Here is a 25,233-nt window from a genome sequence, read left to right on the forward strand (position 1 = left end):
TGCTGTTTTTGATACAAACACGCTTGCCTTTTTCACAAGGCCTCTGATATTAATGCTATTGGAAGTGAAATGAAAAGAAATTTTGATATTTTTACTTGATGTCCTACATTTTGTCAGCCAAAATTGGGATATTGCCTGAGCGAGAGTGAGGCATGTTCTTCAGTTGTCAAAACGCAGTAAGTAATGATTAAAATAGCAGTGTGAAATGCTGGGAGATTAAAGTGATGCTAATGATAAGTGAGAGAAGAAAAAGGCAAGCTATATTTTAATTCCTTGGAGAATGGTTAATGACTTCTATTGCCTGAGATTAAACTAAACCTGTCTCATCAGCTTTTTTCTGCTCACAGAGGGAAAAAAAGGCCCTGTGCACTTTAATTTATTAAACTCTTTTAAGGAGGCACATTGATCTACATAGGTTAAACTTTCAAAATTTGGGCTGCACGTTCCATAAAGCTGTCTGCAAGAGCCGGGACAGTGGAGTAGCTCAAGGCACCGCCATAAAGAGTTCATTATCTATGAACTGCCACATTTAATCATAAAATATAAATTATTTAAAGGGGAAGGCTTGCACTGTTTATCACCGGAGGATTTGGAGATGGTCTAGATTAAAGTGACAGTCGCAGACAATATGCGGTGTGAATTTCCACTGTTACACAAGCCCTCATTTTAGGTCTATTCACTACAGTATGTCAAAGCTTGCGCTCGCCTCCTGTATTCACGCATGTGATTACAATTACATAAATAATGCAGAGGTGTACTGCAAGTAAAATATTTATCTAGCTTTTTCATCCTCACTTGATTGACTAAGACATATGTTGTTAAATTTTAACTGTGACATTAAAATACAACCTCCCTTGACCTGTGTAATGAAATGTATGTGTTTGTTGACACAGCATTATACATTTCGACAGACTTTATTAATCTCGGTTTAGAGGGAACCATTTGGGATGTCCTTGGTGAAAATATGGGGTGGTAACAGACAGCGTGTGGCCCGATACATATATTTGATGGTAATTAGCATGCATTCCAATCCACTGAACCCGGCATAACAGGCCAATCCTTGCAGCCACTAGACTCTTTCAGCACCAGGGTGATAGAAATCATTGAACATTCTGCTGACAGCAGATTATTTTTGTTTTTATACAGATGTCAGGCTTGAGTTGGTGGTGTTTTCCACTCTAGCTGCAGGGCCCCAGACGCCTTTGCTCAGTAATGCAGACTATTATTCTTTTTTCACTTTGTTTCTTGTTTGAGACATAAAAAAGCTGATTTTTAAAGATCAGTTGACGTCAGCAGCATACATTTCCCATAATGCTGTGTTAGGCCCTTATACATGGATCTTTTTTTTTTTTTACAAAACGATTTGGTTCAAGATACAGTGCAGATTTTCCTGCCAATTTCAGAATAGAGAACAACTCAGTGTTAGTTTTGGATTTGAAATAGTGAACTAATGACTGATATATGGAAATATCTATTAGGTGAGCAGGAATATAAAGCACCCCACACAGTGAGACAGCTTGGGATCCAACAATAACGCTTACCATGCTGTGAATCAATACTGTCGATGGCAAAAGCTGCTATACAGAATTTGATACCAAGGACTTTTGGTGACGCTCACTCCCGGTCAATAGCTATGCAATCCTTTTTTTTCTTGTTTGAATACAAAATGCCTTTCATTGTTAAGATAGACTCTGACAAGGTGCGATTACAATTGATTGCTTCAAGATATGCAAGAATATCCCAATAAATCACCCTTGCCAATAGTGCTTGATGTTTGCTGTTCAACTGATCAGTTATGGCATATGCCATAGCAGTGTTTGATTGCCTTTTCTATAAGGTGTCTTTTAGCCATATTTTGTTATACTTTCTTACTGAGTGTGCATTTAAAATGATGACTAATTATAATTACACGCAGAAGCTTGGCCCCCATGTGCCCCATCGGTCAGACGATATAGCACTCGCACCCATCCACCCCCCCACCCCAACCCTGTCGAACGGAATTTCGGTGCCACCCTAGACTGATCACGGTTCCCTGCCCGGTCCCCCCTGTGAAAGAATCCTGGCACCGCCCCTGTTTCCCCAGACACCAACATGTCACAGTTGTTGTTAGATCCCTACTGGTTTCAATTAAAATGTTTCTGAAGCAATAAAAATAGGCAATTAAATTGGAGCAAGCACTGCAGAGGTAGACATGGGTTGATTAAATTAACCTTGAACAGCAATTAGGGTTAAAAAATAAAATTGTATGTATATTTGGCACAAGCAACAATATTAATCCAATAAATGCTAGTGTACGTCTTAATATTCTGAAAGTTTTAATTACAGCAGTTGCTTTAGTTTTAGAGTGATAACTTTGGTAATTTCATTACTTTATACTTTGTTTCCAGTCTTCGTGTTAATGAGCACTTACACGTCCCCGCTCGTGGCAGTAAGTAACTTCTTTGATTGAATGTTGGCCATATGGCCGCCCAACTCCCTCTTATATCAAGAGAATGACCTCAGCCTTGATATAAATGAGCTTTCTCAGGATGGCTTGGCCTTTGACTGTGACACTAATGAAATGGTTGTGCTCACAGGCTTTTACACGGTTAGGTAAAAAGGCTTTTGGTAGTGAATCCTAACATGTTAGCTTAAGTGAAAACATTTATTTCTAGAGCAATGCACTCACTGTCATTGCTGCTGCAGCTTGTGTCTACCCGTGAGTCTCATTATCTGGCGCTTTAAATCAACATGTACCTCCCACCCCAAGCCCGATGGCACAGTAGTCCCAGGCCCTGTGGCTTTGACTGCTGTTCTCTTTGCCTCATCGCCATCTCCACGTGGAATGGTGTGTGTATGAAAAGTTTAAAAATGTTCCTGGTGTTGTCCGGGTTCTACACCATCGTCTCAATGCCGGCATTCCTTGAAGAATTTACATACATTTCTGCGATTATTTTTCAAATGTGTATTGAATCCCATGATTTACATGCTTTATCTTTCTCAAGGCCATATTCAGCTAATATTGTATGCGGTTAATAAATAGTTCTGCCCCCTATGAACAGTACAGTTGTGATCCTAAATTATAAATTAAGACAGACCCCTTTTCTCAGTAGTTTACATACCCCAGAATATGTAAGATATTTAGCATTTTTATAAAATAAGAGATCATACTTTTTTCTTTTTACAAATATATAATGATACAATCATTACATAATCCAAAATAAAAACTGAAATTACTCAAATTATCCATTTCAAATGTTTACATACCCCAGGTGTTGCTTCATTGGGCATCAATGACTGTTTGTTGCCTTTTGTTGATTTAGTTATTATTTTTTCTTATGTAATATATGAAAATATTTCAAATATCTGCAATTTTTTTAATCTCTCTTTTTAAAATAAATAAATAAATAAAATAAATAATTTGCAGACTATACAAGGGGTACTGGTCTATATGTAAACTTATGAGCAGAAAGGTAGTACCTGGTGGCCGAGCCAATGATTCTTTTGACTCTTTTTTTATTTTTCGGTCTCTTTCTGTCTGTCGCTCCCTACTCTACCCAGGCCACCCACCTCCTCCTCTCTCACCGCCCTTGGCAAATGAAAGGTCAAAGACGCTGTAGTGATTAATGAGCACCAAGCGCCAGGATCCCTCTGTCATTTCCCCCCCTTGTGTTTTTAGTCAGGCTGCTAATTCCTCCAAGACAGCTTACGCTTTATTGGTCGATGGGAATGACACGGTGTCTATGGAGGTTTTGACGGAGCAACTCTTACTGTTTGGTTTAGCAAGAAAAAAAAAAACCCTGTTACAACATTCTCTATGTTTTGCTCCCTGGTCCCTTTTAAAGCCACTAAAATGTTTTAGCGTTGAGTGTTGCTCCTTTCTCTTCTGTGTTGTTTGATCTAGGAAAAAAAAAAAAAATCCCACTCAGACAACAAGTTTTGATTTTTCATGAAATAGAAATGGCTCTCTGTTGTCTTTCCACTGTGTGAATGGCACTTCAGCACTCCGTACCGAGTGTTTATTTGAAAAAGTAATGAAATATTTACTCCCTATTGTGGGTAGGATTAGCAGTGGTAATTGACTGCAGCAAAATTGTGAGTCTGTGTGAAAGCGAGTAAGAGACTGAGAGGGAGAGAGAGAGGGCCCCTCATGTTTGAATGCAGATCCTCAGTCACAATGGTCCTGTTAGTGAGGCTGTATTTTGCTCTCTCCACATGTTGCTTTTCCTTTGAGAGATAAGTGGCCCTAATGCTGAACAAATAGTGTAAATCAGAAGCCACTGAGAATCATTCGGCACTGGTTTTCCCATGGCACCCAAATAGACGCCAGTCTCACAGAGAGAGGTAGCACGGGGGGAGAGAAAGAGAAAAAAAACCCTCTCCGAAGAGTGAAACAATTTTGTCATCGCAAGCACATCCAATTGAAAAGTCTCCTGGACTGCAAAGAACTGGAGTTGTCAGACCGGGCCTGGGCACTGAAAAGATCCAAGAGCCCTAAATTGGCATCAGGTGTGGGGCTTCTCTCTCTGATGATGGGCTCCCACATTGTGTCAGCTAGACATTTGGCCAATTCCAAATATAATGGGAGAAATTAATGCAAATGAGTGGGTGGAATGAAATGTATTTAAATGCAGATTGAAAGGGGTTCTGCGTTCTGCCTGATAACAAGTTGCTTTAGGAGAAGGGCCACATTGTGTTAGCTCTTCTCACCCCCTACTGTTTCCGTACCCACATTTGTGTCTCATAACAGGCCATTGTTCACTGGGTAAATGCAATCTCTAAACATTTTACATTGCTCATTAATTTAAATTTCAGATGTAACTGCGCTCCCCCTCACAACCTTTGGCGAGATGGTCAAAAATGGTGCACAAGTAGAAGAGAGAAAGAACCCGATCTTTTATAATGTTGTTGCTGTTGACCATAACCTCATAAGAACCTGAAGTATTTCACAAACAAGTTCTTGGCCCTGTGTTGGCTGACTCCTTGCCTGTGGCTAGTCATCTCTTAAAACATCCTCTATCTCGTTTCAAAGAGCTCTTGTTTCAGAGCCTCACACTGTGTGTTACAGCCATTATTAGAGAAGCCTGGAACATACTAGTTTCAAAGGAAATGTTCAAATTGACACAGTTCAGTGAGCGGCCACATTTGTTTATCTATTTGGACAGTACGCCAGCCATATGTGTCTGTGTCCTAAAGAACAGGATATTGTTAATTTGGATTCAGATGTAAATTTTATAGATTTCCTGTTGAAAACATCAGCATTGATGGTTATATTTTGTGTTTTGGATGTTAATATTAATACCATGCTTCATCTTATAATGCCTGTCCTGGGGTGTGATTCCAGTACAACTATGTAACTCACTGCTTAGCCACCATAGTAAAATGCATCGTTGGAGAAATTAACTGGCTAGTCACGACTGTTTCCCGAAACTGTAGTAACTGTGTCACACATCCAATGTTCGAATCACATTGGTTCAACAATAAAGAAAGAGCTGTCGTTAACGATGTTATGCATGGTGTGGGTAATAACTTCTGTGAATATAAAATTATGATAGTTATTTTATACGTTCTCAAGAAAGCTGTTTCATGCGCGAATCTGCTGAAGACACAAAATGCAACATATATTGCGTTGCAATAGTGGGGTTTCCCTTGACATCAGACTTTTGTGGTCCACCAACAAGACCAAGACCAAACCAGCACTAATAAGCATGAACAAATTTGGACCAGCATAGAAATTTATTATGGTTTAAGCTGTTTTTTTTTTTTTTTTCAGTATTGTTGTCTCTACTTACAACTGCATGCAAACATGCTGAGAAAACGTTTGTTTAGCATATGCTAAGAGTGTGGTTGAAAAAAGGGAAAACTTTCTACAGATGCAATTTACATACAATTAATTTTAGTTAATTGGATACACTGACTTCATTTATCATGCATATTTATGTCAAGCAGCTTGTGTTTTTCCCTGATTATTAACTGATAAGGAGAAACATGGGCATTTGACTCTTATCTATCTTCCTAACATTATCTGCTGTATAAAGAGACAGTCGCTCTTACTGGCGTGTAGCTCTGACATTTAGTGTGTCTAGTGCACTGAGAAGGGATGGTCAGCTTTGATGAGAATCCAGGGCAGAGCAGGAGACCGCTGTGTCCAGAAGGTCCAGGCCTGTGATTAATGTGATAGATAATGTGCTGGGGAAATGAGTAAACACTCCCTCGCTGCCTAGCTTTGTGCTTCATCGAGTTGATGACAAGGGCAGCACAAGGTGAGAATTTAACAGGCCTGCTGGAAGAAAAGAGCAAAAAAAGGAGAAGGATTCAAAGGAGTGAACCATGACAGACATGGGGAGGTAGAGAGACGGAGAGAAAGAGAGAGAGAGTGGGAGTATGCTGCTTTGCTAATAAAGCAAGCTGACAAAAGTGGAAGTTTTTCAGGAGAGGAATAATTAAAAGTGCTCAGGGGACTGCAGTTTTAATTTCACATGTAAAGGGCTAAAGATTTCATTTATAGGCGCACTGAGTAGCGAGAAGGTTAATAAGACGAACAAAGCATGTATTGTGAGAACAGACACTCGGAGCAAGGCTGCTGGACTTTCACCTGACACATTTTTAATTATCTCTCTTTACATATTTCTCACATGATGAGGAAAAAAAGAGGAGATTTACTGATTAACAGATTTAGTTACCAATTGCTGATGGTGGATTATACTCAAGTGTCTTGTTCAGTGTTAAACATCAGCATCAGGTACAAACGTTCTGTGCTTTACAACTCATTTTGTTGTAGAACATTGAACTTGAGCACTTAAATCAAGTTGGATATTGTATTGTTAGTGGGGAAAATTCAGATTTTTTTTCTCTCCAGTTAATAAATACTTCTACTGAAAAAGTAGAAAAAGTATTTTTCCATTATTTAAAATGTCCTGCAAACATTTTTATATGTTCAGTTGTTTTCAAATGAATTTAAACATTTTTAAATTACAATTTGTATTCAAAGTACCTCATGCTAACAGTTTTTAAACCGTTTTTCTCTCATGTTATAATGGAATTATTAGGGGGATACTGAGGAAATCTGTGCACTTTTATTTTAAGTTGTCCTCTAGGCAAGGAGAAATGTGTAATATAGGTGCAATAGAGGTAGAGGTCATAATACAAGGTACACAGCTTACCCAGAAGCATTTAAAACACTTTACCCCACTGCTACCATTGTGAAGAAAAATACTTTATTGACTAATCCATGGCTAATCTTTAGCCACAATATTGACAATTCACCAACATATTTGATATACTTATATACAGTACATGTATGATGAATATTTTTAGACCCGAGTACGTTTGCTTTGATATCAAATACATTTTATGTGCCATGTAAAAAAAATTTAATACATATATTTTTAACAGTTTTTAACATTACTTTTCTCAAAATTACTTTTCTCAAGTGCATCACTCAATCACAGGCAGGTGCATATGAAGAGCCTTTTTAAAATATACATAACTTTCCATTATCACTTTGCTATTTGTAGGGGGTTTAAACAGGGCACCCACTGACCCATCTTACCCCACTCTCCCCTAAACATGTTTTCTTAATTTGAACCCAAAATCCCAAAGCTGCAGTATGAGTTTTCTGAAAACCAGCTGAACCACAAAAGAATAAATTTAATCTGTTAAAGCCCTGATCCTTAAACGATAGCAATATGACAGACTTTCTGATGCATGTATTTGTGGTTTGAGTTCCACTTCATTCAGGCAGTTTTGGTCTCGTTCATCCTCTCACACCCCATAATGTCCCGGGCTGGCCGAGATCATTCTGTCAGTCAGCAGTGGATCATGGGAATGAATGATTGCAGCAGCAAAATCCTCCAAATCCCACCCCCGCCGGTCTGTCACACGCTCCACTCTGAGCCTGACACTTCTCTATTATATGTTTATCAGTCTCTAATGAAATTCTGACAAGTTTCGCCACACAACGGATACTGTGTTCCATTAATAGTATTTAACGAACCTTGAGGTCTCACAATGGCTGGGCCCTATTGCCAGTGACAGCTAAGGGGCCCCATTGCTGCTCCCTGGTGAGAGAAGATATTATGCATTATGAGCATTTGCAATCCCCCTCTCTTGCCCCAGACCATCTAACTTGTCTTGCTGAAGGGAGAGAGAGTGAGATGGCCCATTGCAATATGGTCAGTGGTGTCTAGTTAGAATTGAACCCATGCTGTTGTGAATTTTACAAATCCGCTTATGTGGTGTTGAGATAGATAATGAGGAATATGAAATAATTACATGTCTTTAGTTTGCTACTATGTATTTTCTCTAATGAACAAAAGAGAGCTTAAACTGTACGAGCACCAATCATTGTAAAAGTTTATAGATTTATCATAGATTGGCGCTCTCTGACTGATTCTAGATTAGTACTCATTGATTCTAGATCAGTTCTGCAAAACTGTAAAGTCTTACACATATGGGCTCAGATGTTTCCTTGCACACTGTATGCAATAACTCAATATATGTATCAACTGGTGGAACACTAAGTGTCTATTTAAAGGTGAAGTTTATAATTTCTGCACCACAGCAACACCAAATGGAATTGCAAATTTCTGAACGATACCTATTTTCTGTTGGTCAAGACTGTGGTTATTAATATTTTTATAATTTTATTTCTTGCTGGCTCATCCAAGCTTAAAGGGTTAAACAAACATGGCAATATAAAAACAAAAATCAACCTTCAAATGGCTTACCTATAGTTGGTTTTGCATATTCAACTGGAATAGTAGAAAATCTTTTAAGATAAAAAAATAACAAACTTTAATTTTAAAGCCGAAGTATGTAACTTTTTCAGTGTTAAAATATTTTCTTTTATCCCAGCTTAATATGCAGAGACAACTACAAGTAAGCCATTCATAGGTTAATAAAAAAAAAAAAAAGAACCTGTAAACATTATGTCTCTGGGCTATAAAAAATCCTGTTTTTATTTTGAGTGAGCCACAATATAATGCATTGTTACTCAACATTGTTACTCAACGAATGGCATGAGTTGGGGGCAGGACTATCTTACTGTTTGAACATCTGCAGTCGAGGGGCATATTTAGAAAGCTGTTTTAAATTATTATAAACTTTTTTTTTTGCAGTTCCGTTCAGTGAAGCTAGTGTTGCAGAAATTACATCAGCTTTAGCTATATACTGTTATATATAATCTTTATAAGGTTTATAAGTTGTTAAGGTTTATGAGTAGTTCAAGTCTAATATTCTCTGTCTTGTCTGATTAGACTTTAAAGTTTTCTCTGTATTAGCCATTAAAGCAACAGTAAACTGTACAACACTTCCCCTAAAAGCTATTATCTCTTATTAGCAAGTGAGGGAAATTTCTGCTCTCATGAATATTTGGCCATAGAACCTTGCACACCTCCGACCATAGTTTATTTCTGTTTAAGTAACCTTTTCTACTGAAGTCACTGAAAACGTTAGTGTGTCATGGTAATTTTAAGCAGATGCCCGCTCGACCCGCAAAGTGATTAGTTTCCACAGCCGTCCGTGAATATGCAAGCCACGGCTTATGAGACGTGTGTGAAATATCGGCGAGGTCTGGCTTGAGAGTAGAGAGCAAAGATGTACCTCATCTGTAATACACTGTGTAGACTAATATCTGCTTCTTTTTTCTTATATTGCAGTGCGATATTGATCTGCTAAAATTGTACCATATTGGAGCTGTCTTTTGTAATATTCATCATTCTGTCATGCCCCCCCACCCCTCCTGTAGCGACAAGTTATTAGAGGCAGCGGTTTGAAGAGGTTGAAGGCTTTAGTCGCAGAGATGTTGCAAACAATTCATCATAAAACTGAGAAAGAGAGAGATAGAGATAGTGGAGAGTGAAGGAAAAAAACTCTCAGGTGATGTCTCGTTTAAGATTTATGTGTACCAGGGCCATGCATTACGAATTACATCATCAAGTGGTGTGAAGACTTTGTGCGATGTGCTGAGTCGGACTATTTGCTCTCGTGCTGAGCTTAAATGGACTTTTCTTACATTCTCATGAAGCTTTTTAATGGAATCTAGAGCTTCCAGGATAAAGCGTGTGATTTAGTTAGTGTGGTGGTGGCGGGTTGCTGCGGCTGGGTCATGGGCCCTGATAGAGCTTGTCTGAAGTAATTGTCATTCTGTGGGTTTAATGACACAGGCCTTGCCTTGCTGCCATTACTCCACATTTGGCAGTTGATGGCAATCATACAGCGAGGATGAAAGTAAACTTGTACGTGCCACATTCGATTTGTCTCCTGACTGGGTGGGGCGCATTTCCCTCCAACTGTCTTAAAAGGTTCTGGTTGTTTGCTCTCCACACAACTCCTGGAGTCCTCCTGAAGGATCAAAGGACGGATGTGGCTAACAGTCATGTGTTTAGCAGTCTAGCCTTGATTTACTTTACTAGGACAAATCGAGGGATTCTGTTAGAATGGTCCATTATCAATGGTGTTGAGGTCAATTGTTCTGGTATCACGGTTAATAACTTTGAAACTGCAGCTGGCTGAACTGACCAGAATCCACGACTCACAGAGGACGAATTGGTCTGCATAAACCGTATTCAAAAACGTGAATACTCCTGCTATATACTTGGAGGAGGATTAACTGGGTCTCATTCACTAACCAAGTGTGCGCACTAGTGCTGTCTGTTGATTAAAATTTTAATCAAGATTAATCACATAATCTTTCATAGTTAATCGTGATTAATCACAGATTTGGAAAGTGCTGAAATTTTACACTACATATATTTATTTTCTTATCAAAATGCATTTATTTCCTTTTTTTGAAAGAAAACAAAACAATACGTAACAATATAATGCATTATTAACATATTCCTAACAAAGCCTTCAACAGTATATGATAGAAATGCAATAAAATAATTCAAGTAACATTAAACATTATCTAAGTGGGAGTTTGACTAATTGAAATAACTAGTCCCTCGATAGGTTGCATATTCATTGCAATGGGCATTCAATCTCGTAAAATCTCATCATCCACAATATTGATCAGCCAGCAGACTGTGGATCTGCATTGTTGCAGCTGTCGTGAAGCCACGTTCATGATTTGCATCAGGGCGTCTGTGCCAGCGTCAAGCTCCACTCTGATCTCCACGTGAAAAGTGGTTTAGACAACATCTCATTCTGTGTTTTTGCGATAGTTAAGACTTGACCTGCTTCTATGGTAATTAAATTGCACCTTAAAGAGGCTGAAATGTACTTGCTTTCTATCACAAGTCATGCTTACACAAATAGCATTAAGAGGTCCTTTCCCATCTCTATTGTGTGTGTGCTGTGTTATGTGCGTCAGTGGTATGACTCCAGACGAACACATCGCAACGGTTCCGTCCTAGTCCTAGTCCTATCAGTGTTTTGCTGCTTTATGTTTTATTAACAGTAAATGCATTAATAGCAATTAAGAAAAGTTTACACGTTAAACTTTTGTAAATTCATCTCATGCATTAACACTTTCATTTTGACAGCTCTAGTATGCATATATTGTTCAGACTGACTTTTAAGAATTTAGGATCCAATTTAGAAACACAAAAATCACAGATTAGAGACATGCCAAAATATTTGTATATATAATTTTTTTGTTAATTTGAATAACTAACCAACTACAACAAACATAATGTATAAATCTGGGATAGGTTCTGCTTAAAAAATTTATTTGATCACATTTAATCTAGGCCTGCATAAAGTTGTTTATTTAGTTTGAACTGGTGTTGAGAATGAACAACGTGATCTTATGCGAACTAGTATGTACTCTTGCTTAAAGTTTGGCTCTAGCAAATGTACATTCTCTTGCGTTTGCATAGACACTGAAACGTACAATATTGACGTATTGACAGCATGTAAACATCATCATTTTATGTAACACTTATAGAAATGTACAAATGTTTGTGTACTGTTTGAATTGATTAATATTAAATAATTAATATAATTAATCAGTTAAATACATTTAATTTATAATAAATTGGATTATTTAAATGCCATCACATTTATTTAATGCAGTTGACATTATAATATGAAATTTTAAGGGTTTCATTCAGTTCTGCTGCCCTATACAAACGTTTTCCACTTTAATCAAGACTACACTTTAAAATGTTAAAATGAACAAAAACTCTGATTAATGCATTATTAAGTGAAGTGAAGAACAGACCCAAATTAGAGCCTTTTATTTAAAGATCTCCATCTCCATCCATCGTCGTGCCCGCTGTAACCGTCAACCCACGTTTATTTCGTTTTCAAAATTAAAACATTGATGTTGAATGCTCACTGGCTCTCAAGTGTCTCGTGACTGTTTGCGACATGCCATATACTGCAATGTATATGTTAGGTTGACATATGACAGCGCCTTTATGGGGTTCATCAGGAGAAGATTTACAGCGATTAATAATTTAAATTCTACTCTCCACCTCCACAATGCTATTGTATGCTATCAGGGAGTACATTGGATACAGTGCATCACCCTTTGGACTACTTTTGTACTGAATTTTGCCATTTTTCTGAATAAAATATTGTGATCTGCCTGTTATGTGATTTGCTTTGGAAATTATTATGGTTAAGTTTAGGTAGGTGAGTAGGTGTGGGATTAGTGTCTGTAAAATATATTCATTTATATATGTTTTAACAAAAATTATTGCATTAAGCTACTTGTTACATGCTTTTATATTGTTGAAATGTGGTTATGTTTTGATGTTGGGGTAGGGTTCTACCCCAACCTCAAATATCTAAAAACAGTAAAAATTTACAAATATATTTATAATCGATTTGCACATTCAAATATAGTTGTAATGGATTTTTTTATATTTTATTTTTCTAAAGCTGTAAATATGTAAACATTTTTATATTTTAGATGCTTTCAAACGTCCATATTGTACGTTTTAGTGTATATTCAAACGTGAAAACGTACGTATAAAGTTACAAATATTAACATACAAATAGCTACATATATTAATGATATCAGGCTGGAATGGAACACTTGACATTAACCAAATATCTTGCATCTTTAAAGAGCGTTTTCAGAGTGTGATGAATTGCTGAAGGGGTGAGGTTGTGCGCAAAGCCCTTTTATGGAGATGTTTGGGTGTATATTATGCTAATTCCTATCTGCGTGCATGCACTCCCTCATCTAGAATAATCTGGATTCATCAACATTAGAACGGCAGTAAGAACACATTTTTGTGCATATGCACTTGTTGTGACTCATGCAAAAGAGAAACATTTTATATGCACAAGAACAGTTGTACACAATTATTAGTGAATGAGAACCAGTGTTATTTCTGTCTTGGAAGTGCAAGAAACAGGGCAGATTTGTAACCTCTTGCTCTGCCACACAAACTCTATGTGCCGTTGTGTAAACATCGCTCTTCCTCTCCCACCACAGATCACTTGTGGACTCCCTGGAATATTTTCATTTCATTAATTATTAAAAAAGAAGAAAGAGAATAAACAGTGGATCATTTTTGTTTAATGTTTCACTCAGGATTCTGATTCCACAGTCCAAATAATGTTAATCATTAAGGACTTCCTGTTTAGTTCTGACATTAATTTAGTTTGTCCCTGAGAGGATACAGACCTTAAATAAATATTTGCTCATATTATAATCATCTTAGCCTATTTTAGTTGCAACTATTTAGACACTGAATTAATGATTTAAGAGATTGCTCAGAGGTGGGAACTGGGTTCAAGAACTGGATTTGCTCTGTCATTTGCCAATTAAAATGCATAAAATACACTATATAATATGTGTTTATGAAACATAAGTCCATGTGATGTGGGATAAATTGGAGGAAAAAGCCTCTAGATTTGTGAGTGTGTGCTTGCATGCTTATTTGTGTGGCCCGCTGCCTTAATCGTATTTATTCCGAAATCATATTCTCTGAATTAATATGCATCAGTCTGAGTGCTATTGTTTTGTGGCCTCTTAATTGCTTCCTGCTGTTAATATTAAAGCACATTATAGTCTTAACTATTGGCTCTATCTGAAGTTACTTTCAGCGTCATTTTCATAAGACAATGGGAGGGATTAATAAACTGCGGCTTGATCTCTGTTATCAAGGTCTTTTACTATAGGGAACCAATTAAGTACCCTTCAAGATGACTTTCACTTAGTGCACTGGTCTGTTCCTCTGCCAGAATTTGGTATTAATTGGGAATTAATATCCTCACTAGAACAAGTTCGCTTTGTTTGCTTTGTCTGACTTTAACAATTGGCGCAAAGGTTATCCCAACCTGTTTGTCAAATCCCCCCCCCCTGCGAGACTGATACATACACGTCCCAGATCCCTTCAAGCTGAAAATATGGGCCATTAAGAGAGAATAGTCGACAATGACTTTATTCTCTGCGTATAATTTTTTTGAGCTTTATTAGCCATGCATATTAATGACTCAATTAATTCTATTCATCGTCGCAAGTCATCTGTTTGTTTTCACCTGACCTTTTATCTTAGATATATTCACGCTTAGCTTGGTTTAAGCACTTCCTTCGCGCCGGCATTCTCCCACAGTGGTCGAGTGGCACTGAAGGGAGTCATTTTATGTGCTTGGACAAAAAACCTCCCTCTGTCAGAAAGCATGCTGGATGTAAATTTGACAGGAAATATGCAATTATTACACACCAAACATTTTGCCTGACTTCTCACCAAATAAAATTGCAGCATTTCCCCCTCCTCCCCCTCTCCTTGTCTCCATCTCATCGCCTCCAAAACACCTCTTTTTAATTTATGAAGATCGGAGTAAACAGGCATGTGATGTGGAGGAGACCGAGGTTGGATACTTGCCCCACGCTACATCTATCTCCAATTCAAAGTTAGTGTTGAGGACAGGACATATAATTGAAAACTGCAGCTGGACTGTGTACAATCATGTAAAAGGATGCCTTGGAAATTAGATTAATCAAGAGGCAGACATTGTGGGGAAAGTTTGTTTCGAATGCCTGACAATATCGCTCTTTCTCTCATTTCAAATACTGGCAGGGCAGCAGGCAGCTCCAAGGGAAATGTGCTCCTTTCATACTTGAGTAATTGATGAATTGTATGCAATATGCAAATGAGAATCCATAAATCTTATGAATGACAGCTTAATTTATGTGAGCCTTAATGAATGCAGGATTAGATTTTAATTAAATATCCTCAAAGGCACCCTGACTAGTAAGTTTTTAAAGCCTTGTTTTGAAGACTTGTTTCATATGTGTTGCCATTCTGCATGGTAAAGAGAGATCACTCTATGCGGTTCCTCACCGTTCGAAAGATAAGGACAGCTCTGTTTTGTTAACCAAAGGAACTGAAATTAATAAATGTTGCGATGGAAATCATATCTACCGATCTCGTTTTAACTTTCCTGGAACTGTTCATTTCATACATTTGATTAACTGCATTTATTTTTCCCCCCTCTGCCGTATCTGATCTATAACATTTTCTGCAGTGTCTTTTTAATTAAGAGAATCGTCCATTAGGCACGGAAAAGTCAACCAATTAGGCATTCTACATCAGTTCCCTAGATATACAGGCCTGCTGCTCCTTATTAGTGCTAATAGTACTGATAGAAAACAATTTTAAGCTTTACAATTATAGGATGCAATTAAGAAATTGGCTTTTCGTCATTAATGATGCATTAAAATAATCAACAGTTTATCATGCTTTAAGATCTATTCTCCACTAAGATCTTCCTCTATGATGTCATATTTGCAATCGTGGTCTATTTTTACCAGTTGGACAATTTTACATGATGCCATGTAAATAAAGCTAAAGGAAAGAACATGACTAGGTCGCAAGTTCCTTCTGATGGCCCTGCCCAGTGGCTCTTTAATCAGACCATGCAGCTTATAAAGGCAACAGCAAGGCCCTTTTTTATAACCTGAGTGCTTTCTGCATATCTAAATATTACGCTCAGTGCTGGGCTGTTGAAGGATTGTTTGTAGATGGATGAGGTAACTGCTACCTTTGATTGTATGCATTTGATCTTACATATTGTTCTTCACAAAAGTTCACAGTTTACCAACGGATGCAGCTGTTCCTGCTTATAAAACGCTTTATATGAAGTGCTCGCACATAATCCATCTATGTGGATCTGATAAGGCATCTACCTTGCTGAGGGTGACAGGTGTGAGAGAGGGAGCTGGTGGAGATAAAGCAACAATAGTTCAATGCAAATAAAGAGAGATAAAATGGAGATCTGAGGCAGGACTGATTAGTGCTGGAGTGGTGTTGGAATGGGACGTTACGGCGCTCCGGATGACCTCTCTTGTGAGCGTTCAATTCATGTGCAGGTGTAAGTGACTGAGACAACCACTTTGCTCCTTAGTATCGGGAGGGATCGCAGATTCCATTACGTTTCTTCCATACAAACCCTGTTGGAAACATAGCCTAAGGTTATGCTGGTGGTCTGTGTATAGAATCAAAAAGGTGTTTACAAAGGTGAGATTGTTAGTGTTTCGTAATGCAATCGTGGTCATAGCATGTCCATGGTGGTCCAAGGATTTTAAAAGGCAGTACAAGTCTTTTGAAAGCATTAGAAAGTTTCAAAGAGCAATTTGTAATTGCTCCACTAAGTTTAGAATCCATCAATTCAGATTACTCAGTTTAATATTTTGGCTCAGTTTCATGTTCGCTTTTGTCCTTTAGATGTATATTAGTTAAAATCTTTCTAACGATGATCAATGGTCTGAGGTTTTATACTTTGATTTTCAAGTCAGTCCACAACAAACAATGTACTGTAGAAAAGGAAGACCTTTACCTGCCAGCATTCCATCTAATCGAGCCGAGTAAAGCTGCAGAGTCTGGGGCCCTGTGTTATTGTAGTGTGTTATTGTAGTGCAGAGACCTCGGTTTGTTATCAGGCGCATGTTTTCTCTGCTGGCCACCACCTCAGCAAAGTAATCAATGAGGCATGTGCTGCTATCTCACGAAAAGAAATGAAAAATAAACCAGTGATAATCTCTCAGTTAAAAGGTTATTCAGGCTGATAAAAGCTATTTTGTTAATTTATTTACATAAATTTATTTACATTTCGCTTCAGTGAGATAAAGAAAGGGAACAATTAGGGAATTCTAGGTGAGAGATTTGAAAAGGGCAATGACATTAGGTTAATATTTTATAAGGTGTGATTGGCGGGCTTCTGGAAGAGCCTGTATTTACAGAGGCAGAGATGATGCGATTCGTCCGCTTGTTTTGGTTGACTGTGAATAAATGGAATAAATATCTCATCTTTACCTTTCCCAATGACAAACAAAAGGAAGATGGGAAAGGTTAATTGCTCCATTTGAGGCAAATCAAAACTGAATGTTCTTTCAGTAAACTTGAGCAAGACATGTATTGACTCCAGGTTAAGGTTTCATCGGCTGCCATCCAAATGTGTTTCCATCAGATAATTAGACCCAAAAACCTTACAAAGATGTCAGAAATACTGAAAGAATTTCATCTGCGTTTACCTGTGTAATATGAAATACTGAATTTTGAATAGCATCATCTGAAATGTTGAGTCATGCATAATAAATGTGTTTATATGCTGATAAGAAACTCAAATTGGCATATTTCAGCCTGATGGCTATAGACAGATCTCTAGACAAAAGTTTGAGAGACCTTGGAATAGATTTAAAATAATTGACTATTGACTTTTTAATTATTTTCTATTAAAGAAGTTATAATGAAACATATAATGAAGTCATCCATGATGGTTTAGCAACTGTGTGCAATGATTTGCATGCAAAACAATGGTCTAACATAATGGTTCTCAACCTTTTTTTGGATGAACGCCCACTACTTCATTCCCTTACCCCATAAATTATTGCATAATTTTTAAGTTTTGTTAATAAATTCAGCAGACTTGCACATCATGAATGTGAGACCAAACCTTGCGTTTTTTAAATGTATGCATATGTAGGGCTATATCTGGGCCTTTACAATTAAAATGCAAAGACAGAAACGAATAATAAAAGTGGTATTGTTATTATATTTCAAAAATAAGTGAAAAGACGAATTATATTGCATATTTTGTCCCACTGAAATGCTCATTCTACATTACAGCATTGATTTTGAGTGGGATGTAGATGTAAATTTACTGGTATCAACAACAGTAAGGTTATCTATAACATCTATAAAAAGAACCAACATTTATTTTTGTGACTTTATGTGAATAAATTATTCCAACAATGTGACAGTTCTTCAATTCTAACAGTTCTAACAGCATTAAGGTGCACGTTTAAGAGCTTGAGATGGTCTGTGAGTAAAAATGCACCTGCTTTGCGCTTACGCTGCTCTGTCTATTGAGCCATACGGGTGCATTAGCGGAGGTTGTAACTTCACCTGTCTATTTGATTCTGCTAAAACAGATATGTTGCTAGACTTCAGAATCTGATGAATGAAACATGCTACAAATCCATACCAACCTGTATTATGGAGTCTAGAGCAACATTTTAATAAAAACAGGAACTTGACGATAAATTTGATTAACACGACTGATAAATGCCCCCCATTTGTAATCTAACATACCCCTCTCTACTAATTTGCTCTCAGCACCCCCTGGCATCCTTGAATGCCCACTGGGTTGCGGTGTCACCCCCGTTGAGAACACCTGGTCTTACAAATTTCAGCAGATTTAGAAATACATAAAAAAAAAAAAAAAAAGGATGAACATTTTACTGCTATTGCCTGATTATTATAATCATGTAATCCATCAAAAAGTAACTGTAATCTGATTATGAGTATTTTTAAATGTAAATGTATCTAATTACAAGTATTTTTTGTAATTTGATTACATAATTCAGATACATGTAATCCATTACTACCCAGCACTGCTTTTTTACCATGTCAGAAACAAAACTTTAGTTTTAAACATTGATAAAGTTATTTAAAATATTTGAATTTGATATTATTGGAATTTTTGTGTATTATGTCATTTACATTTCTGGGATATTAACAAAGACCAAAACAATTCCACATATATTTTTTGTCGAACTGCTCTCTTGAATAAAGCATCTAGTTTCCTAAATTTGTGAGATATTTGGACTCAAGAAATGACATACCCCAAATAAAATGGTTGCAGTACTTTGTAGGCTATACTATATTATCACCCAAGACATTGGTTTTTAACGGAAAAAAGACTTTTGTGATTTTTCTTTTTTACAAACACGTTTCTTAATATAATTTCCTGATGGGGAAAAAGCACACACATGAAAAGGTGAATTTAATTATTTGCTGACTTTGGTATTGTGGTAGTGAGATGGCCTAATATTGTGTGGATCTAATCTGATTGCTTTCTCAGTGTGATGGGGCGGAGAAGATCATGTTCCAATGTAAACTCCTGGGTCAACATTGACCAAGTCCATTAAAGGAAGTGTGGTTCATGGAAAGTTCACTGTTATTTTCTTTTCGCCATGAATGCTAAACAAAAAGGAGAATTCCTACATTTGTTATAAATTTGTCACTTTTTGGCCTCAGGCAAGTGCTGTCTATAAAGTTTCCTAAGTTGATATATAGGATGTGTGATTAATTATAGCATGAGCAATAAATGGAAAGTGAAGGGTGATTATTTGGTTACATAATTTTTTGCTGAAAAGAAAACAAAATAGAGAATTACTTGTGAGTACAATTCAGAGAACATGGTAACTTAAACCCTCTTCCTTAAAGGAATAGTACACACAAAAATTTTATTTATGTCATCATTTACTCACCTCATGTTGTTCCAAACCATTATGACTTACTTTCTTCTGTGGAATACAAAATGAGATGTTAGACAAAATGCTATCCTTAGTCAACATTAACTTACATAGCCCTTTTTTTTTTCATACAATGAATGGTGACTGAGACTGTCATTCTGCCAACTCTCCTTTTGTTTTCCATGGGAGGAAGAAGGTGATGTAGGTTTGGAAAATCTTGAGGGAGAGTAATTGATGATATAATTTTAATTTTGGGGAATACTACCCCTTTAATAACTGATTGTCTGTTTCATACATTACATTTTACAGCTAATTTCAAATGTTTACACTCTGAGTAATATAACCCACTCATCTTTATCTAATAAACAAATGCATTATATTACAATACATTGTGTCTCCTCTAGGGGTAAAATGCTTCTTTAAATTTCTCAGCATCATGCACAGAAAAATATCACAAATAGCCTTGCATCTTCCATTGTGTTAAAAATATATCCCCAGAGATACAAAAAATTTAAAATTAATGTAAATGTAACTAAGTTTGGTAGTGGTGACATGCAGTATTTGAGTGGACAGGGTATATCTTGGACACAAGTGGATCTCATGCAACGTTGTTGTGCTCTAATAGCCTACTTTTGAGGACTTTTTGTGGCTGGCTATTTAAGGACTCAGCACCCAGCACATGACAAATTATACTAAATTATTTTCAAGCAGTTCTGCTGAAAACGCCCCCTGTCTGCATTAGAGTAAAAACATAGTCCCACCCCAAACTCATGCCATTGGTTGTGCCAATAGTGCTATGCTGGACTGGTTGGGATGCTGAAACACATAGAGCAATGTTTTGATAGTGCCACAGAACTGCAATGTTTTCTTTTTTTGGTGAAATCAACCTTGAGTACCAATGGATTGCTTTAACATTGTCTATTCAAATTAAGTTGAGTAGAAAGTCTTTTAATGTTGAAAACATAACACTTTAACTTTAAGTGTTTGCTTTATACTGTAAGTTAAAATATTGCTGCTACAGCCTTATAAAAAGCCACACAATCTGCGTCTCCTCTTCCACTCTATACCTTCATCTGATATGGTGTAAACACTCCATAAGCAGATCCCACCACAGCTCGAAGGCTAAACGTCTGCTTTGTTCGTAATCCCCTGCTCTTCCCAGACCTAAAGTTGATGTGACATTTTTGTCCATTTTTTGTCCAAGTATTTTCTGCTTTTGGCATTGTTGAAGGAGGGGGGTAAAGGCTTTTACCATCACACCCCATCTATTTAGGTCTTTTATAAATAATTCAGTTGGGTACATTGAAAGTGATGACAGCAAAAGTGTCATGAAATCTCCCTCATGAGATCAAAGAGGTGTTTCTATAAGAGAAGGAATTTCATTTCAGGACTTTCAGTGGGTTGGGCATATGATCATTTCTTCCTGCTGTCTCATCCGTGCCAAGTCTGTTTTGCTACTCTGTGGCAAAATCAGATAAAGAGCTAAATTTAAAGGAACAATCCACCTTTGCCTTTGAGAAAGAAAGCACAATCTAATTTCTGGCCTGCTACATGCCTGAAAAGAGTCTCATAATTTAAGCAAATAGAATAGCAAAGAAGAAACTTTATACATGGCAATTATGAGCAAAGGGGTAGCTGCAAAGAAAAAGAAGTCCTAAAGATGAAATAGGAGTGACCGGGGTAGTTGTCACAAGGGTTATATGTTAATAACATTAGGTTTTTTAAAAAAAAAAAAATTCTCCCCTTTTTCTTTATAATTTGTAATTACCAATTCCCAATGCGCTCCCAAAGTCCTCGTGGTGGCGTAGTGACTCGCCTCAATCTCAATCTGGTGGTTGATGAAACTCAGTTGCCTCCATGTCTGAGACCGTCAATCCACGCATCTTATCACGTGGCTTGTTGAACGCCTTAACGCAGAGACATAGCGCATGTACAGGCTTCTCTTCTCTTCTGACCTTGCTGGAGTCACTCAGTATGCCCTGGATTCAAACTCGTGACTCCAGGGGTGGTAGTCAGAATCTTTACTTGCAGAGCTACCCAGCTACCCAGAAAATGAAAGGATACTGTTTGGGGTAAAAAGCCCCCCTTTTGCAGGTGCTGAAGGCCCCCATAAAACACATTGTTCTTCTTAAGTGGGGCAAAAAGATTTATTATGAAATTTTTTAAAAGTGGGCTCACGTTGACTGATCCAATTTCAATGGATGTTAATTTGTTTAGAAAATACTTGAGATGTTATGAAATGTAAAATATGAATAATATTAACATGAAATGGTTAACTCTTTTCTGAAGTGGTTATTTTGAATAGGCATTATTTTAATTTGTTACTCAAAAAACATCTTGCTGTTTCAAAAATATTTGCCTAAGTTGTCAAATTTTGCCCTATAACTATTGTCCCTATGTATTTGCACGATATCACTATAACCCCCCTGGGGGCCTTTTACCCCATTTGTGGGAGCCTGTTACCACAATTGTGGGGTAAAAGTCTCCTTCACCACCTTTAAATTTGTTTTAAACCTTCCGTTATTATTTCTTTCACACAAATGATGTTGCTCCATCAATATTCAATAAAAAAGTATATATTTTTTTCAATCTTGATACACTTTGTGACCAGTAAAAAAAAAAAGCACATTTCACACAAAGGTATGCCTTTAGCCTCGTTGTACCCGACATTTAGGCAAAACTCAACTGTGAACTGAAAAGGTTGAAGTTCTTAGGACAAGGTTATGTTTTAAATTGTTATAATTTACATTATTTTTGCTGATTTTTAAAATTGTTTAAATTTAGCTGAAAAGCCTATAATCGACTATTTAATGGCAGGCTCCATTATGACATCTTGGCCCCATATAGTCTTGCCAAAACTTTAAGATAGATTTGCAAAAATAAAGCTAACCTGACAAATATTAGCTGGAGTAAAATCTCTATTTTATTTAATTTTAGTTTACTCTCATCAAACATAACAATTCAGAATACCTTGCTGGAACAATCCCATTGGAAAAATACTATGATGTCTCTATATTCATTTTGGGATGTGACGTGTAAATGATTCTATCATATCTGAACAGGCTGATGTGGTTTAAGTTCCTTACAGTTTGAATGACCCCAGGCCTGTATCTATCGTGTGCTGCTCTTTCACATAGCTTGGAGTTTATGGCCCCTCTGTTTTTAGTGCACAAAGTGAAGAATTTCTGTTTCAATTTAATACCTGTCAGGGATAAAACATGATAAAATGCAATAAAAGGCAGCTCATCTGCCCAGTCTGTAAATGGGCTAAACGGATGCACATGACAGACTTTTGTGGTATGTGAATAAGTGAGTTTTTAAAAAGACCTTGGGTCTCAGTAAATGCACTCTTCTCTTTCATATTGGCCATGAAAATGAGGCCTTGTTTAGTCACTGGAAAAGCAGAGAACAAGACCTTGAGTTAATGAAGGTCTCTTTCAATCATGTTCTGAGATGCCATTGTAACGGAAATGCTATGAAATATAGACAGTGCCCTAAACATTTGTTTACTTGGACCACAGCAATTTAGAGACAGTCATTGTGAAGGAATATTTTTGTAAATGCCTCTTTGGTATTATGCAATCCGCTGTCTGAATAAAAATTACAAGAAAAAATGCATGGATGAACAGAACATAGTAATGTGTGAAAAAATATTTGACAATCAGCTAGGAGGGGCGTTTTTTCCCCTCCGTCAGCCTTGCTTTTGCTGTGTCATTAATCATTGTGCAATCTTGGTCACTCATTTAAAGTAATAAAAGTTTCCATCATAAACGCACAACAGGTCTGAGTCACTCAGTCACACCAGCTTCCAGCAAAGGCTCCTATTAAATCAAGCAAGCAGAACATTTCCTAAGGCAACCATTGGCTTTTAATTTCCTGAAGAACCTTAGAATATCATTCATTATGAGAACTACACATATTTGGTTTTTAAAAGTCTCATAAATCAATAGTGGCCTGACTGCAATAATTATAACAAGTTAACATATAATTTCCAAGCTCAAAGCCGCATTGCCGGAATTTAGCATATGCAAACGAGGTGATTCAAATAGTGTAGGGATATTAATACGGAGGGGCAGGTAACGAGGTACAGGCTATGAATTATGCATTAAATAGTGGTTGATCTTTAATGAAGGAAATGCATTCACTTTGTAATCTAATTAGTTGTGGAAGTCTATTCTGTAGAGCAGCAGAAAGCAACTGTCCTTGAAAAGGGATTTATTTACAGTACATGTTAGCTCTTTGGAATGGAATTGCATTCTGGAGCAGTCCGAATGTTAATGGCAACCTCTGTCCCTCACCCCCCTCTCTCCATCTTTCCTCTATACTTTCTCTGTGTCCTCCTCTGCCTCAACCACCACCTTTCCGCCACTTCACTTCTGTTTTAGCTCAAGACCCGGGAGGCCTCCAAAACGGACCCAGAGTGTGACATCGCCGGAGAACCCGCACATCATGCCACACTCGGTGCCGGGGCTCATGTCTCCAGGAATCATTCCCCCCACAGGTAACACATGCAGGCCTCCACCCACACACTGGTCCATTTCACAGCGGCCTGCTGTCCATCCGTTAAATGGCACATTGCAAAATCTGACAGCACTAACCAAAACTGCCAGCCAGAACCATTGGTCCCCCTCCCTTCCCAGCCGCCCCCTCTGCAACCAAAGCTTCAGAATAAATTGAAGTGGAGGGAAGTTTTTTTCTCCCAGATTTCTACAGTGTTGCATTTTGCCTTGAGTTGATTTTAATTAGCCCGATTAAATCCACTTCACTGCTATATGTACATAGGCCATTGTGATGTTAAAGTAAGCTTATCGCCACAAGAATCAACAACAACGTTTGTGCCTTTAGTTTGCCTAGAGCGAGTCTTATGCTTTTGTTCTATTTACAGCTGGTTTTCATTGTAGCGGCTTTGAAGTCGCTCGCAAGAAAGTGTCCTGATTTTACATATTGTGCTCTCAGTTGTTCTAGCATCTTTTAATAATACAGTCATTAGGTTACAGTTAACTCTTTGTTAATGCATAGTTAACTCATTGTTAAATATCTCTTGGATACTGTTAAACAATTATTTAACACAAAGCCATAGCTCATTAACCTACATACCATTTGTTTGTGTATTATTATTATTATTTTTACACTATTAAAGATCATAAAGGATGAAGTATTGTGGCACAACAAGAGCAACCACGCTTCTGGGTTATGGATTTGATGAATTATTATCTGGAAGCCATTGTACAGTATAATGTAATGATGTTTGTTAATGTTAATAAAGTTATTATAAAGTTATTATATATAAAACGTATCGGTTACCTAACGTAACCTCGGTTCTCTCTAGATGAGGGAACGAGTATTGCGTAAGCTAGCTTACGCTACGGGAAAGATTCATCTTTTCTGAGATATTGAAGCCAAAAAATTATCCTTAATTTTTGTATCCATTGTCAACGCAGTGCGGCAGCTGCAGACCTTGAGCGGGCTAGCTAGCGAGCTCATAGGTTGCTCTGCGGCAACTGCTGCAGCCTATAGACGAGCTTGGGCGAACTCGCATCCAATGAGAGGCGTCCGCGCGCTCACTGCATCAAAGCCCGCCAAAAAGGGCG

General features: G+C 37.4%; 1 protein-coding gene across 7 annotated transcripts in view; it reads left to right on the forward strand.

The window, feature by feature from the left end:
* LOC127654643 (dachshund homolog 1-like) overlaps positions 1 to 25,233 on the forward strand; it is a 169,935-nt gene that overhangs the window by 52,055 nt on the left and 92,647 nt on the right. For all 7 annotated transcript variants that reach the window (XR_007971956.1, XM_052141874.1, XM_052141877.1 and 4 more), the window contains exon 2: positions 24,028 to 24,143. Coding sequence is in view for 6 of the 7 variants with exons in the window: in XM_052141874.1 (XP_051997834.1) it covers positions 24,028 to 24,143 (116 nt within the window). In the remaining variant the exon portion in view is untranslated. The remainder of the gene's footprint in view (positions 1 to 24,027; positions 24,144 to 25,233) is intronic.

This window comes from Xyrauchen texanus, chromosome 14 (assembly GCF_025860055.1).
Source record: "Xyrauchen texanus isolate HMW12.3.18 chromosome 14, RBS_HiC_50CHRs, whole genome shotgun sequence".
NCBI classification, from domain to species: domain Eukaryota; kingdom Metazoa; phylum Chordata; class Actinopteri; order Cypriniformes; family Catostomidae; genus Xyrauchen; species Xyrauchen texanus.